The 16,338-nt window shown below is 48.3% G+C and overlaps 2 protein-coding genes across 2 annotated transcripts in view; both read right to left on the bottom strand.

Annotated features, from left to right (window-relative positions):
- The window catches only part of ALG9 (ALG9 alpha-1,2-mannosyltransferase), a 29,379-nt gene extending 21,048 nt beyond the window's left edge, over positions 1–8,331 (bottom strand). Inside the window, exons 1-6 of the mRNA XM_056860226.1 lie at positions 8,204–8,331; positions 5,663–5,801; positions 4,823–4,957; positions 4,049–4,119; positions 2,542–2,630; positions 901–1,036 (exon numbers count right to left, since the gene is read on the bottom strand). Coding sequence (XP_056716204.1) covers positions 901–1,036; positions 2,542–2,630; positions 4,049–4,119; positions 4,823–4,957; positions 5,663–5,801; positions 8,204–8,331 — 698 coding nt within the window. The remainder of the gene's footprint in view (positions 1–900; positions 1,037–2,541; positions 2,631–4,048; positions 4,120–4,822; positions 4,958–5,662; positions 5,802–8,203) is intronic.
- A 3,488-nt stretch (positions 8,332–11,819) lies between these two features.
- FDXACB1 (ferredoxin-fold anticodon binding domain containing 1) lies at positions 11,820–16,138 on the bottom strand. Its single transcript, XM_056860848.1, has 6 exons — positions 16,040–16,138; positions 15,768–15,963; positions 14,970–15,126; positions 13,919–14,122; positions 13,284–13,442; positions 11,820–12,996 (listed from the first exon to the last, which is right to left on the bottom strand). Exons 1-6 carry the CDS (start codon positions 16,136–16,138, stop codon positions 11,820–11,822), a joined length of 1,992 nt encoding a protein of 663 aa, XP_056716826.1.
- Between the last annotated feature and the right edge of the window lie 200 nt (positions 16,139–16,338).

The raw sequence follows: 16,338 nt of genomic DNA, 5'->3' as shown, positions 1-16,338 counted from the left end.
ACCTGGGACCTTCTGCATGCCAAGCAGATGCTCTGCCACTGAGCCACATTCCCCTCCCAGGAGCACCTTAGAGGCCAATAAGATTTTCAGGGTGTGAGCTTTCGAGAGTCAAAGCTCCTATTGTCAGGTATCTAACGAAGGGAGCTTTGACTCTCGAAAACTTATACCCAAAAAATCTTATTAGTCTCTAAGGTGCCACTGGACTTGAATCCAGCTGTTTATGGGAGGAAGCACCAAAGACAGGCTTTATGTCTCCCTCCTCCAACCAAAGGAAACTCCTTGTAGTGGGAGAATAGCCGGGAAAGAGCTTCCAGCTGTTCCTTCTGCACCTCGTCTGTTTTTTTGGGAAATGTTACTGCTGCTTAAAATCTGCTTAGCCCCTTTTAAGGCAGAGTTTGCACTGGCAATCCTTGAAAGCTCTTTCTTGGAATCATGCAAAGCATGCAATGAGCTTGAAAAACACTCGACAAAGTGTTGCATGACTCTGCCAGCTACAGCCTCAGCACTGTCATCTCAAAGATACCGCCCACACTTCCTTGCACTTTCCTCTGCAACCGTGAAGGTTAGAAAAACATGTGGTAAAAGATTCCTAACAAGCTGGCCAGGCCTCACAGCATGTGCAGAGAACTCAAACCACTCTCTGAAATACAAAATTCAAGCCTCTCTAAAGAGGAGTTACTCCACAGCTACATCCCGCGCACAGCCAGCCTCATGCAGGCAATTGCTTTATTTACAAAATTTAGATCCCCAATCAATGTGCAATAATTGAGCTAATCCACCCAGGAGGGACACTGGTGCCTTTCCCCTCCACCTATCTGGCCGTCTCATGCCCAGTCCAAGCAACAGGACATGGGATACCCCCAGGCGCGCGCACACACCCTCCCCGCCCCCATTGCTTACCCGAGTGCCGCACTGAAGGGCCAGCCCACGATGGCTCCAGCAGCCACTCCCATCACTGCCAGAGAGATCTTATCCATGTACCACCCAGTCATGGCTACTACTGTGCTGTACATGCAGAAGCTGCTGGGGAGAAAGGCTGCGAAGCAAAAGCAGTCAAAGGGTCAGGATCTGGGAGAAAGAGGAAAGCGGTCACACCCCCTTGCAGACGACAGAGGGCAAAATCAAGCCTCTCTGCCAGGCAAAGAAGAAGAGTTGGTTTTTATATGCCAACTTTCTCTACCACTTAAGGAAGAATCAAACCGGCTTACAATCCCCTTCCCTTCTCTTCCCCACAACAGACACCCTGTGAGCTTGGTGGGGCTGAGAGAACTGTAACTTGCCCAAGGTCACCCAGCAGGCTTCGTGTGTAGGAGTGGGGAATCAAACCTGGTTCTCCAGATCAGAGTCCACTGCTCCAAACCACCGCTCTTAACCACTACACCACACTGGTGCAGAAGAAGGAGAAGAAGAGTTGGTTTTTATACCCCGCTTTTCTCTACCTTTTAAGGAATCTACTTTCCTTACAATCTCCTTCCCTTCCCCTCCCCACAAGAGACACCTTGTGAAGCAGGTGGGGCTGAGAGAGTTCGGAGAGAACCATGACTTGCCCAAGGTCACCCAGCAGGCTTCTGTCGAGGAGTGGGGAATCAAACCCGATTTTCCAGATTAGTGTGCCGCTCTTAACTACTACACCATGCTGGCTCTACAACACAACTCAGCACAGGAGGAGAGGGCTGTTCAGCATTGCACAAGGACCACTGGAAACCCTAAAAACCTACATATTGGCAACGGTGTCTCGGAAGCAGCCCACTGAAGACCGGCGATCCCACTCCCTGCAAATGTTTTAGATGAACAGGGCCTGTTTCTGAATCTCTTTCTTTGCCCTAAGATGTAGGGGGAGCAAGGAAGGAACCAACCACAACTAAAATGGAAGATCTGTGCAGATTTTTTCCTCCTTCTCCCACAAACTACGAAACCTCCTGGTAATCAAGCTGAAGGGCTTCTGCGTTTCTACTGTGCCAAAATTTTTCAGTTTAGAGTAGAGACGACAACATGATAGAGATCTGTAAAATTATGCGTTGGGTAGAGTGGACGGAGAACTTTTTTCTCCCTCTCCCCAAAATACCAGAACTCAGCGGCACCCAACAAAGTTGATGGGCAGAAGATTCAGGATGGACAAAAGGAAATACTTCTTTACACAATGAGTGATCAAAATGTGGAATTTGCTGCCAGAGGATGTAGTGATAGCCAAAGGCACAGACAGCTTCAAATGCGGATTAGACAGCTTCATGGAAGACAGATCTATCAGTGGCTACTAGCCATGGTGACTAAAGGGAACCTCCATGTTCAGAGGCAGTCAACCTCTGAATACCAGTGCCAGGAGGCACCATCAGGGAAAGGCCTTGGCCTCTATACCTGTTGTCGGACCTCCAGAGGAACAGGTTGGCCCCGTGTGAGACAGATGCTGGACTAGATGGACCACTGATCTAGGAGGGCTCTTCTAATGCGCCAAATCAAAGGAAATCCTGCCCAAATCTCCTTTTGACATCAAATGTCCAAGATCAGATTAGCCCCAACCCACCCGTTCACTTCTTTGCTTACCGGCTGCTGAGCAGAACATGCCTGTGCTGAGGACCAAGAAAGCCAGCATTAGACGGCTCACGTGCAGCCCAAACTTCTTGCACACCGTCCTGGAGGAGCAGAGGGAAAAGCATGAGGGAGCGTCAGTGCTCAGAGGAATCAATGGCACACGCAGCTGGGAACTCATGGTGCTGCAGGCATTACCAAGCCAGAGGGGCCAGTGGTCTGATTCAGGATAAAAGCACGTTTGTTTTTGAAAGAGGCTGCAGCTCGTGCAGAGCAACTGCTTTGCAGGCGGAAGGTGCCAGGTTCAGTCCCCGGCATCTACAGTTAAAGCAGTGGTCTTCAACCTTCCCAAATTCGGGACCTACCTTTAACTCCCAGGCAATTGCGTGGGACCCACTGGCCTGCAAGCATGTGACAGGAAGTAACATGATATCATAGTCACAGGGCAGGAACAGAAGGAGTCCTGACTGTACTGGAAAGGAAGGTGCCTTCTACTGAATCGGACCCTTGGTCTATCAAGGCCAGTAGAAGGAGAAGAAGGAGAAGAGTTGGTTGTTATATGCCGACTTTCTTCACCTCTTAAGGAAGAAACAAACTGGCTTACAATCACCTTCCCTTCTTTCCCCACAACAGACATCCTGGGAGGCTGAGAGAGTGTGACTAGCCCATGGTCACCCAGCTGGCTTCATGTGTAGGAGTGGGGCAACCAACCCAGTTCACCAGATTAGAGTCCGCCCTTCATGTGGAGGAGTGAGGAATGAAATCCGGCTCTCCAGATCAGAGTCTGCTGATCCAAACCACTGCTCTTAACCACTACACCACGCTGAGTCCTGTCTACTCAGGCTGGAAAAAGCTCTCCAGAGTCTCAGGCAGAGGTTTTTCTAATCACCCACTATCTGATCCTTTTAACTGGAGATGGTGGGGATTGAACTTGGGACCTTTTGCATTCCAAGTCTGTTCTACCACCAAGCCACCACTGCTCTCTCCAATCCTCTGGGTGACCTCACCTCACCGTCCTAGTTGCTGCAAAGAGAGCAAGAGGGCATGTCACCCTTGCTCTTTCTATGCAGGCACACTAACAACAGATGCTTCCTGAAAGCAACACAAATGGTTGCTCTCTCTAAGGGCTTTTAGGTCCCCTACACACCTGGGTGTCACAACCTTTGGGCTGAAGACCCCCGCCCCTGAGTTAAAGGGTCTCAAATTACAGTTGTCAGGAGACCCTCCTTGGACCTCACACTCTCAAGGGCCACTGCCAGCCAGAGGAGTTGGAGGTAGTATAAAGCAACTTCTTATAGCCTCCACCAGTCAATGCAAGAGGGGTAAATGCTTATGGATTTCTTATTTTGATTTCTAACTGAATCAGGGCTTCAAGGTAATTTATAAAAGAACACATATATATATAGCAAAAACATTCATGTATCTGTACACACCCCGGTTGTGTACTAGGGCACGCATTGAAAAAAACTTTGACAGTGATACACACCAAAAGGTATGCAGAGGAAGCATTTTCTGTACTCACTTATAAAAGTAGAGTTCACAAACACAGCTCAGGAAGGCCAAGAGGCAGCGGACAAAGTAGAAGATGAGGACCTGGGAAAAACAGTGACAATGCTGTTAGGAACAGCCAAACCCACCCTTCTCAGCCTACTGGTAAGTCCTTATAAAGCCGAAACAAACACAGGAAAGAAATTATTCAAATCCAGTAGCATCTTAAAGACCAATAAGAATTCCAAGGCATAAGCTTTGAGTCTTGAGAGCTTGTGTGTGTGTGTAAAGTGCCGTTAAGTCGCACCCGACTACCTGGAAATCTCGTTGGTCATTAAGGTGCTGCTGGACTCGAATCTTGCCTCTTCTACTGTAGACCAACACGGCTACCCACCAGGGGGGGGGAAACACTAGCTACTGAGCACAACTTAAGGCTGCTTGCAACTATGCTGAGTGTTTGATTCAACTGGTTCAACCATCAGTCTCCTGTCGCAATTATAGGGGAAGTGTTCAACTTGTGATGGAACAGGAAGTAGACTATGAGTCTCGGTGGCTGTAAACAAAGAAGTGAAGCAGAGTGCAACAAGAATCACCCCAAGGTTGCTATGGCTTTCAAGTCTCATGAGTTATTAAGACAATCATGAATTTCAGGGGCCGAGATATGCTGAGGATCGGCCATGTCAGAACTCAGAACCACCAGCCAGAAAACTCAATTGGCCAGATTCTCTCCTGCAAAAAAAGCTTGTTCCTTCTGTGTAAAGTAGGACAGAAAAATTCCTTGCGGGAGAAGTCTGAGGATGCACGTTACCTTGTTCGTTTGCAGAACTCTGGCATGGAACACGGCTGGCAAGGCATGCAGCCACAAATAAGCGTAGGAGCGGATGGAGTAGACAGGAGAATATTCCCAAGTCTGGAAGCCTTTGCCATAGACGAGGTAGTGTGTCTAGAGGAACCCAATGTAAACACAAGTCAGAAGGTGGTATGATTTAGCTCAGGAGTCCACAACCATTTTGAGCCTGTGGGCACATTTGGAGTTATGACAGTGTGGTGGGTGCAGCCACAAAATGGCTGCTGCAGGAGGCGGGTGGAGCCAGCCATACGATGGATGCTGCAGCTGACCTCACAGTGAAGATCCTTGTGCTGTGGAGACAGCTGCTGCCAAAGCACCATTTTTAAAAATCTGCACAGACAATCATCTTCAATAGCCAATCAGAAGCCTTGCTGCTTTCTAAAAACTTTCTAAAAACACTTGGCAGATGCCAGGAAAGGAGGCAGCAGGCACCATGGCGTGCACGGGCACCACACTGGGCGCCCTGCTTTAGCTTAATACACACACACAGAGAGACAAACCTGGTTGGCCCCCATGTGAACAGACTGCTGGACTTGATGGACCTTGGTCTGATCCAGCAGGGCTTTTCTTACATTCTTATGTACACAGAGTTAAGCTTGGAATGCTACGCCAGTTACAGGCCAAGTTTTGAGCTAGATTTACAAGAACTTTGGCAATGACCAAGGAAATAAGTGTCTGCAGGACCATGCTCCCACACCGAACTATTCCCAAGACCATGTGCCAGTCATAATCTGGGTTCAAATCTATCCATTCATAACCTCAACAGGACATTTTAGTCCAGGAAAGAAAGCCACTCACAGGTTCCCAGTAGTTAAACGTCTCGTCGCAGTCAGAGATGTTACTCAGCAGGGCAGCGCAAAACCTGGCTGAGATCAGACACTTGAAAGCTGTAGATCCTTCCGGGGCCCACACATGTCCTGCTTTGCTCCCAGACACCCTGACAAAGAGTCACAAGACAAAGGTGTTAGCCCAGTTGACATATAAGGTGAATGAACAGAGAAGCTCAGGAAATCGCTCCAGATTTTAAATGGAGCACTTCTGAACATCTGGACTTGCTCAGAAAGACTGACATGTACGTTCTAAAACCTTCAGCTACCATCCCTGGGACTGTCCTGCATATCTACATCATGTCCATGGTAGATAAATCCAAACAGTTTAATATTAGTAGACAGATACTGATTTCAGAATTGCCGCTGCTACACAACTAACCAGTGAATGCTTTTGTGAGCCAATTCCCTTCAAAACATCCTGACTAGAACCAGAGCACACAGATTGGGTCCAGGACCCCCACTCTGTATTCTGTGGGTCATCTGGATGTGAGTTGTGGGTTTTCCTCAATTCCTGCCCACGTGGTACCCAATCTGGATAACGATTGTGAGACAGAAAAGGGGTTTCACAGCACTCTCCCCTGCACAATTTCCGTACCCTGAAAGAATCAGGGGTGCTATTTGGCACACTGGGAAAACCTACACGTACACTTGTGGGTTTCTCAACAGGCCAAATAGTTCCCCCTATTTCCCTATGAGAAAGTGCATGGGAATTGAGGCCAACCCACAATTGCTCTATTCAAGACACAGGATTGGGCCTTGGTACCAACCTGCCTATTCCATAATGTAGATGCTCTTACACACCAGGGATCACTTTCAACTCCCTCCATCCTCCCTTTTGTGTCTGCATTTTGCCCACTGTATGTCAGATAGGTTTACTCTGCAGTCACTTTTATTCAAAAGGTGATGGGAGGTTCTGTTAAAAGATATACTGTAAAAATATAGCTGTTCCACAATGAGTTATCAACAACTTCAAATACACCTCTGCAGCGGCAGGTAAAATGACAACCTGCTGGGTGAATTAATGGTTAGAGTGAAGGACAAAGGTTTGAGAGATCCAAGTTCAAATCCCTACTCTGCCATGGAAGCTTGCTAGGTGACCTTGAGCTGGTCAGACTCTCAGCCACACCTACCTCACAGAGTTGTTGTGAGGATGAAATGGAAGAAGAGAAGAGTTGGTTTTTATATGCCAATTTTCTCTGCCTTTTTAAGGCGAATTGAACAGGCTTACAATCACTTTCCCTTCCCCTCCCCACAACAGGCACCTTGTGAGGTAGGTGAGGCTGAGAGAGCAGTGACTAGCCCAGCAGGCTTCATGTGTAGGGGTGGGGAAACCAACCCGGTTCACCAGATTAACGTCCGCCGCTCATATGGAGGAGTGGGGAATCAAATCCGGTCCACCGCTCCTAACCACTACAGTTACGCGACCCACAGTTTAAGCTTTGCTCTAGACCTCAGTCCCTAATTCTTTGCAACCTCGCAACAAGCGACATTGTCATTACAGTACACTAACATACCCCCATACGCACACACATGGTATGACGTGCCACAATGAAACAGGACACAGAACATGCACCAAAAAATGCAATTTAGAAAGAATTTTCTAACAGTTAGAGCGGTTCCTCAGTGGAACAGGCTTCCTCGGGAGGTGGTGAGCTCTCCTTCCCTGGAGGTTTTTAAGCAGAGGCTAGATGGCCATCTGTCAGCAATGCTGAGTCTATGATCTCAGGCAGATCATGGGAGGGAGAGCATCTTAGCCATCTTCTGGGCATGGAGTAGGGGTCACTGTGTGTGTGTGGGGGGGGAGGTAGTTGTGAATTTCCTGCATTGTGCAGGGGGTTGGACTAGATGACCCTGGTGGTCCCTTCCAACTCTATGATTCTCTGGCTGCTCTGTTTTTAAGCAGAGGCTAGATGGCCATCTGCCCGCAATGCTGATTCTGTCAACTTAGGCAGATCATGAGAGGGAGGGCAGGAAGGGATGAGTCAGTGCTCAGCTCTCATGGCCCCCTCTTACATGCCCAGGGTAATGCCGATCGCCACTTTGGGGTCAGGAAGCAATTTTCCTCCAGGCCAGACTGGCCAGGGATCCTTGAGGGTTCCCCCCCCCCCATCTTCTGGGCATGGAGTGGGGGGTCACTGGGTATGTGTGTGGGGGGGGTATTTTGGAATTCCCTGCACTGTGCAGGGGGCTGGACTAGATGACCCTGGTGGCCCCTTCCAGCTCTATGATTCTATGACTGACCGCTCACCTCCCCCTTGTTCTCCACAGGCGCCACTGACGCCTCCCCCCTTGAAAACGAGCCCCAGCCCAGCCATGCCCCCCACACCGCTCAGGGGGGAAGGCCCCGGGGCCCCTCCCCCCAGCCCCCATTTACCTCAGGCGGCCCCTCCCGGCCCCTCCCCCCAGCCCCCATTTACCTCAGGCGGCCCACAGACCCAGCGCCCCTCCCCCGCGGCCACCTCATGCCTCCCCATTCATTCCTCCCCCCCCCCATCGACCTGCCACCTACTCGGCTTTGGCCTCCTCGGCGGCCGGCGGCGGGGGCGCCTCCTCTCGCTGCCGGGGGGGCGCCGCCGCCGCCGCCCCCTCCCCGCCGCCCCCTCCTCGAGGCCGCTGCCGGGCCCCCTTGGCCGCCATGCCGAGTGTGGGCAGCAGGAATCCGGCTCCCCTGCAGGGCCCGGCGGGGACGCGTCACCGCTAGAAGCCAGCGGCCGCCATGGCAAGTGTGGGCGCGGGTGAGCGCATGCGCGTGGTGGAGCGGCCTGCGCCTGCCTCCAAGAGGCAATAGGGGGACTGGGATGCGGAGAGCCGGCGCGTGCGGTTGCCAACCTCCCCGTGGAGGCGGGAGATCTCCCGGAGGAACAAAGGGGCTGGAATGGACTGAAATGGCGAAACTTACAGCTTTGATAAATCAGAACGATAATGAACAATTTTGGGGGGGGGAATGGGAGGCTTGGAGAATGTATTGTGAAAATCACTTTTTAACGGGACCATTTAAAGGATGTTCATTGATCTAATCTCTTATTCATATTTTGTGTTAACTTTTATATTAGGTATTGATTTCATAAAGTCGGATATGACAAGAATAGACAAATTAAAATAATATAGGGATTAGTTCTGTTAACAAAAGATTATACAATTTAATTTTAGACGGGAGAGGGGGAAGTCATTTGATTGTTAAATTAGAATAATATTTGTTTTTTACTTTATTATTATTATATTGTCTTTTATGGATATATTGAATGAAGAAAAATAAACATTTTTTTTTTAAAAAAAGAGAGCGATCTCCCGGAAGAACGACTGATCTCCAGACGACATAAATTTGTCTACCTGCTGCTCTCATTAGTCGCTACTGATGTCAAGGGAGAGATGGAAGAACAAATGATGGAAAGGAACTAGGAAGGTGGAGGAGGCATGCAACGGGGCAGATGAAAGCATGCTTGGTCGAGAAGGATCAACTGATTCAGCCCCAATGCACCGTCCCTTGCAAAACAAGAGTGGAATAACAGAGTTTGCATGGATCTCCACAAGTAAAATGGTGGCTAGATGGCCATCTGTCAGCAATGGGAGCCAGCATGGTGTAGTCGTTTGGAGCTGTGGACTCTAATCTGGAGAGCCAGGTTTGATTCCCCACTCCTCAACGTGAGTGGCGGAGGCTAATCTAGTGAACTGGATTTGTTTTCCCACTCCTCCACATGAAGCCTGCTGGCTGACCTTGGGCTAGTCACAGTTCTCTCCGAACTCTCTCAGTCCCACTTACCTCACAAAGTGTCTGTTGTAGGGAGAGTAAAGGAAGGCTATTGTAAGCCGGTTTGATTCTCCTTAAAAGGTATAGAAAATCTGCATATAAAAACCAACTCTTCTTCTTTGATACTGGTTCTTTGAGGGAGGGTAGGAAGGGTTGTGTCAGTGTTTGGCTCTCATGGGCCTCTCCTCCATGCCCAGGGTAATGCCAATTGGCCCTTTGGGGTCAGGAAGCAATTTTCCTCCTGGCCAAATTGGCCAGGGACCCTGGAGGGTTTTTGTTGCCATCTTCTGGGCATGGAGTAGGGGTCACTGGGGAGTGGGGAGAGGTAGTTGTGAATTTCCTACATTGTGCAAGGGGTTGGATTTAGATGACCCTTGTGGTTTCTCCCAGCTCTATGATTCTATGACTAGAAACTTGCGGCTCAGAAGCGGACCAAGAGTGTGTCTCAAAACAAAGTGGATTCCTAAAACTGTATAAAGGGCTTCTCTGTGGCTGCAGGCTATTTGGGGTATTGGAATGACCCGAAGTTAATGTACTTCAGCCCCGCACCAAGGCAGGATTTTGTATACCCTCACTGCGCTAAGTGACTCGGTGTCATTGCAGACTGGAGCATACCTCATGCAGGGATCCTTCCCACCAACACAAGAAAAATGGACTTTTGTGTGTTTCAAGTAAATGATCCAAACAGCGTGAAAATGTGCCCAACCAAGAATAGCTATAGTGGATCATAGTTTCCCGTGGGTATCTGTGTTGGTTTGTGGTAGAAAAGCCAGATTCAAGTCCAATAGCACCTTAGAGACCAACAAGATTTTGGGGGTATAAGCTTTTGAGTCAAAGCTCTGATGAAGGTACTACTGGACTAGCATCTTGCTCTTACAGTGGAACATCTTGCTGTAAGTGCATTGGGCCAGCCTATGCTCACTAAAGGAGGGAGGGGATTAAACTGTACTAGACAGGCTCACTAGAAAACATGTAATTGTGCATCAAGCGTGCAAAAGCAGGACCAGGTGGTACCGCAGATAAAACTCTTGGATGGGGTTGAAATTAGACCTGCTCTCATCCAAGCTTCCTGCCCGCCCAAACTGATTGGCAGGTCAAGGACAGGCTGGCACCTGGCCCACAGTGCAGTGGCCCCTTCTCTTCTTCCAGTGGTGACTGGAACCATTCAACGAAGGCTGGGGATCCTGCACCAGTCGCTCCCTCGCTTTAGTCCGAGTAACAACTGCTATAATCCTCTCTAAAAATAAAATGCAGTACTTGGTCATCTGTGAGGGTGGCAGCTATAAATGGCCCTGGATTTCATCTCACATTCTTTCCCCATTGTGCCACCTACAGGTGCGTGCAGCACCGAGAACAGCTTATTAGGCAAATGGATTAGTCAAGCAAATGAATGGCAGGAGCTTTGCTTCTGTTCAGTATAAGCAACTACGTTGCTAACAGCACATTATGCTTGCAGAAGGAGGTGGGCGATTACACACCTTCCCCTGGTCATTGCAGCCCCCCCCCCCATGACACACATGAAGCTGCCTCAAGTAGGTGATGTGAAAGACCTCTACCTGAGACCCTGGAGAGCCGCTGCCCATCTGAGTTAACAATACTGACTTTGATGGACCGAGAGTCTGATTCAGTAAAAGGCAGCTTCATATGTTCAAGGCACAGCACTGCACTAGACAGATCATTGTACAAGTAGAGTGCAGAAAGTTTTACTGACTAAACAAGCTCAGCCCTTGAATTCAGGTCACAGGCAGTTAGGAAGGAAGGCCACAGCTCAGCATCTTATAAATAAGCACCCGCTGACAGTGCAGCAGAGATAAGCTTTCGCTTCTGACTGGGGATTAATATCCCACTTCTTAAAGAAGCTTGCTTGCTGGGCACGTGAGAGAGGGCCTTTTCAGTGGCAGCCCCACGATTATGGAACAACCTCCCCAGGGAGGTGTACCTGGGCCCCTCACTTTCAGCCTTCAAGAGGCAGTTGAAGACAGTTTTATTTAGAACTTCACTGGACTAATTTAATTTTAATTTATTGACAGTCTTAATTGAGATCTTAAATTGTGGTCTTTTAGGTTTTTATTTTTTTAGAATCGCTGTTTTATTTACATTGTAAGCCACCTTGATTTCCACAAGGTAGAAAGGCGGCTAACAAATGTTTTAAATAAATAAATTTACACAATATATTTACTTTCAGCAGCAGAGACCAAAAGTCTAGGTACACACCACTGAAGCCTACTTAGCTTTTGCCAAAGGCATACATTTGTCCAGACATAGCATCCAGCATGAAAGACCTCTCCCACGCAAGATCCAGATGTTCCACATCAGGTCCCATTTTCAAGCACTGGCTAAACCAGTCCGTGGAGATGAAAGTTAAGATAAGGAGCTACTACCTAAGAGTCACGTGCAGGGAGCACACAATCTCATTCCTGAGCTTCATCTGCATCGCTGCCGCTTGCTGGCCAGTCAGCGCTTTGTCACAAGACTGGTAAGTGAACCGATAACAGAGGCTGGTCTGTGCCGTCTCTGGGTGCTGAAACCTGTCAAGCAGTTGGATAGACACAACTGATTCACAAGACACGGCCCTGACAATGGTGTGGAGCTGGGTTTCATTAAATCTTTCCGGTTCTGCTACCCAGAAGCTGAGATCATGCACGTAGGAGGGTGGATAGAGTGAAAAGCTCTTGAAGCGGTCCAATATCCCTCCTGAAAACTGATTAAGGAAACGCTCATCAGAGGTCCAGAGGATTCGCCAGTCGCAGATGCCGCAAACATGCATGACCAGAAGATCGAGGTTCAACGAAGCATACACGATTTCCTGATCAATGCTTGTTGGCCACCAGGGAACTGTGCCGATGCTCCCCACACAACAACCTTTCAGGTCAGGATTGGAAGCATCAAGTTTGAGAGTGATTAAATATTTCAGTTTATGGGGCTGCAGTCCAGAAGTCACAAAGGCGTCAAGTTCAGCTGGATCTGGCTCATCCGTTGTGCAAGCCAATTTAAAACCCGCAACCAGGAGCCAAGGGTTTAATGTTGCCGTAAGGTTTTCCACAAGAAGCTGTGTGCACGTATCTTCCAAACCTTTATTAACTACACAGATAAAGAGGGCCTCGTGAAAAATGGGCAGAGCATGGGGAGAGATCCTGCATTTCCTAAAGACAGGCCCACTGAGCGCCAGGAGGGTATTGGGAGGAAACTCTGTTTGTGGTACTACTGTGGGAAGAAAAAACAGAAGAGAAGGTCTCAGATAATATTGTCCTAAGAGCCAGTTCCTGTTTTTCAAGCTACCTTGGTCTGTGCAATCCCAGTCAGGAAACTCAGAAGGAAAGGTCTCTGTATCCCTCACATTCTTCTTCTCAGCCACTGACTCAGGATTTGGACTTCTTTCAGCGACACGAACCATCCAAAGGGCATCCAAGGGGAGAGAAAAATTGCCAGGGGCTTGGAACACCAAAGAAAGGGGACGGCTCGCCTTCAGAATGGGAAAAGATTTGCCGAGACCTTCAAGGAGTTTTTCATTTACTGTTCTGACAGGATGCTCTGAATCCACATCCAGAAGATCCCTATTTAAAATAGTAAAATAAGAAAGCATTGTCACTAGTCAATTATTTATAGTTTGCCTTTCTCACTGACACTGAAGGCGGATTACGCAGACTAGGATTAACCTGCAAATTTAAACATGCAATTTTGTAAGTAAATCCCATTGAAATCAACATCTTATATCCAATTCAAAATGTGTAGGATCCGGTTACATGTCTTGGAGCCTACCATGATGGGTGTATTTTAAGACTTTCTGATTTCCATGCTATACATGGTTAAATTCACAGGATTTAGAAATTCAGCTACAAACCTGTTGATCTTATCTTGAAATATCTCCGGAACCAAGAAGGAAACCAACTTGCCTTCCAGTTCTGTTTGACAGATCAGAGGTCTAGGAAGCGGAAGGTGCAGACTTCGGGTGAAGATGTGATTCAAAGCTCCTTCCACACAGAAAGATTTATCCTGGCTCCTAAATATAAGTAATGCAAGAATTTTCTGAGGTAAAAGAACAGACCATTTTAATCAGCGCAAACAATTGACAGAAACTTAAAATTACACATGTAGAGAGAAAACCACAGGTGTTAGATGTGAAACTTGCTCGAAAATCCAAGCAGGTTTCTCTAGTTGTTTACTATCATCTTCCCGTTCACCCAAATTTACATATGACTTAATTGGAGGCAAAGCACCTGTGGTATGTATAAAATATAGTTTCTGTTACACAGGACAAAAATAATCTTAAATAGCAGGAATCTTCAGGTTTATGCTATCCGAGTAACAGATGGAGAAACATATGCATTTCTCCAGATTAAGTAACATGGATATGGTCTCTTCAAAACAAAAAGCATTTGAAGAGGTGGGAGCAGATAATAAAACTTGAGTTACTATGGCAACCCCTAAAGGGACATCTGGAGTCCCATCAGCTGCCGTGCAGTAGCTGTGCCTTACCTGTAGCCCGTACATTTATATCCACGCACATCCCTGCTGTTAAATGGATGAACGTCGTTCAGAATGAATCCAGCCTCTGCTGCCATAGCAACCACTTGCCAGCTGTTGTGCCACTCCCTCCTTGGCTGGTCTGCAGGGGTGCCACCCTGTCCCCTACAAAGGGCCACGTGGACTTCTCCCTTCGCTGCCAGAACCTCTGCACAGCTGGAACAAAACAGCCAAGAGAGAAGCAGAATACTCCCGTGGCTAATGCAGCAGTTCACGAGATTCTTGGTCTGATCCCAAGAAGCCTTGGCACGGTATTGCTTTTTAATTGCTGCTTTTATTGTTTATTGGATTGTATGTTATATTTTAATGATGTTACCCGCCCTGAGCCAACTTGCTGGAGAGGGGCAGGATACAAACTCAATAAACAAACAAACAAACAATGGTGCAGGAGGAGAAGAATGTAACCGTTACACTTCAGGAAGAGAGGAAATAAGTTATTCAGAAGATTGGTTGATTACCTGGCCTGTTTATGGAACTCAACAGATTTTAACAATGGATAGAACAGGGAATCAAAACAGATAATAAACAACTGGTCGCATGCACTTTCTCATTGGCTCTCAGCAATCTTTGCTCCAATTGCGTACTTTGCAGTGGCCAGAACTGGGAAGACTGAAAAAGCTGTAAAAAGGAGGTCCCCACACCAGATAGAAGAGATATTTCCCCTTCACTCCTGAAATCCATAGACATACTTCCCTGACCATACTGAGTATCTGCTACCAACTCCTTGGATAAAACTGTCAACCACAGTAGGTTTGAAACAAAGGTGCAAAATAAAACATTTAACTTGAACAAGTTTGTGCAAAACAAATACATTCAGATGTGTTTAATATTTATCACACTTTGAGGAACCTGGTTCTTAATGGCCTCATTTTGAGAACTTCTTTTGAGAAGAAAGATTGAGGGAAGGTGAACAAAGTTCTGAATGATGATGAACTCCACAGGCTCTCTCACACACACCCGGTAACAGAAGAGAACACCCTAAATTACTTTACTTGGTCCTTACCTACAGAAAAACCTGGCCAGAAGCTCTTTGTTCTTTTTCACTCCAACTTTTCTCCCACAATGGGGGAAATTGAAATAAATGAAATCAAAATCCCTCTCTGCTGGTAAAAAGTGCTCCTTCAGTTTTGTGCAATCAACACCAAAGTGAACTTCAGCTCCTGGAAAGTATAAGAGGAAAAGGTGACTTACTTAAACGAATAAGAACCCATCCACACACAACTTATTTTAATAGACTTAAATAGCATCAAGATATGAAGAAGAAGAACAGTTGGTTTTTATATGCTGACTTTCTCTACCTTTATAAGGAGAATCAAACAGGTTTACAATCTCCTTCCCTTCCTCTCCCCCAACAGACACCTTGTGAGGTAGGTGGGGCTGAGAGAGTTCAGAGAGAACATAAAGAAAGGCCCTGCTGGATCAGACCATCAAGTCCTGCAGTCTGTTCACACAGTGGCCAAGCAGATGTTCTACCACTGAGCCACAGCTTCCTACTTTAAGCTGCCTTATACTGAACCAGACCTTTGGTCTATAAAGGTCAGTATTGCCTATCCAGATTAGGGTTTCAGGCAAGGGGTCTTCCACATCACTTATTAGTGGATCCCTTTAACTGGAGATGCCGGGGATGGAACCTGGGACCTTCTGCATGCCAAGCAGAGGCTCTGCCACTGAGCCACGGCCCCTCCCCCAACAGTGACCCAGCAGCCCTTTCTCCAACTGGTCCCAGAGGAAAGGCCTTCTTTCCAAGCCCAGCAGTCAGACGTGTCACAGCCAGCAGGCGTGTGCGGGATGGGGCCTTCACCTCTCTCCCTCAGATCCTGAATGTTGCTTTTAGCCAGGGTTTGTCTGGAAGCGACCTCTTCCCCCTCATAGCAGGTAGCGATGAGGTGAGTCTCGCCGCCCCTCGCTTGGCACAGCCCGGCAGAGAAGGAGAAGTTCCCTTCCCCGACCAGGAGGCACCTCCGAGGACGCCAGGAGGACCTCATGGTGGCAGACCCCTGGAGGAGGCCGGAAACGACGGGCGCCAGCAGAGCAGCGCCTTGCGTGCCCCTTCCGCCAGTACTTGGGCCTCACTTCCGGCGCGTTCCTTCCGTCGCACGGCGTCGCTCGGTGGTTGCCGTGGCAACCGCTGTCCTCGCCTGCCCGCCTGGCTCTTTGGAGCGGTTTCCGCATCTCCGGCTTCGTTGGTGGCGGGCGGGGAAGGGCGAAGGCGGCCGGCGGCGACACCCCCCCCCCACGTCGGGGCGCCTCCCTAGAGACGGAGGGGTTTAGGTGTGTGGGGAGGAGGCTGGGGGTGGGGAACCCCCATCAGTATCGTTAAATAGTGGGACTCCCTGCCTGGGGTTGCCAACCTCCAGGGAGTATCCGGAGAT

Source organism: Euleptes europaea, chromosome 14, assembly GCF_029931775.1.
Source record: "Euleptes europaea isolate rEulEur1 chromosome 14, rEulEur1.hap1, whole genome shotgun sequence".
In the NCBI taxonomy this organism is placed as follows: Eukaryota; Metazoa; Chordata; class Lepidosauria; order Squamata; family Sphaerodactylidae; genus Euleptes; species Euleptes europaea.
The sequence above is the reverse complement of the archived record's forward strand: the minus strand, read 5'-3'. Positions and strand labels throughout refer to the sequence as shown.

What these genes read in the sequence shown, in the direction of transcription:
- FDXACB1 (XM_056860848.1), bottom strand. Translation starts at nt 16,138, where the DNA reads ATGCGGAAACCGCTCCAAAGAGCCAGGCGGGCAGGCGAGGACAGCGGT. An exon ending in ACGGAAGGAACGCGCCGGAA is followed by an intron (nt 15,964 to 16,039) that starts GTGAGGCCCAAG and finishes GGCCTCCTCCAG; the next exon opens with GGGTCTGCCACCATGAGGTC. An exon ending in TATAAATGTACGGGCTACAG is followed by an intron (nt 13,443 to 13,918) that starts GTAAGGCACAGC and finishes ACTTATATTTAG; the next exon opens with GAGCCAGGATAAATCTTTCT.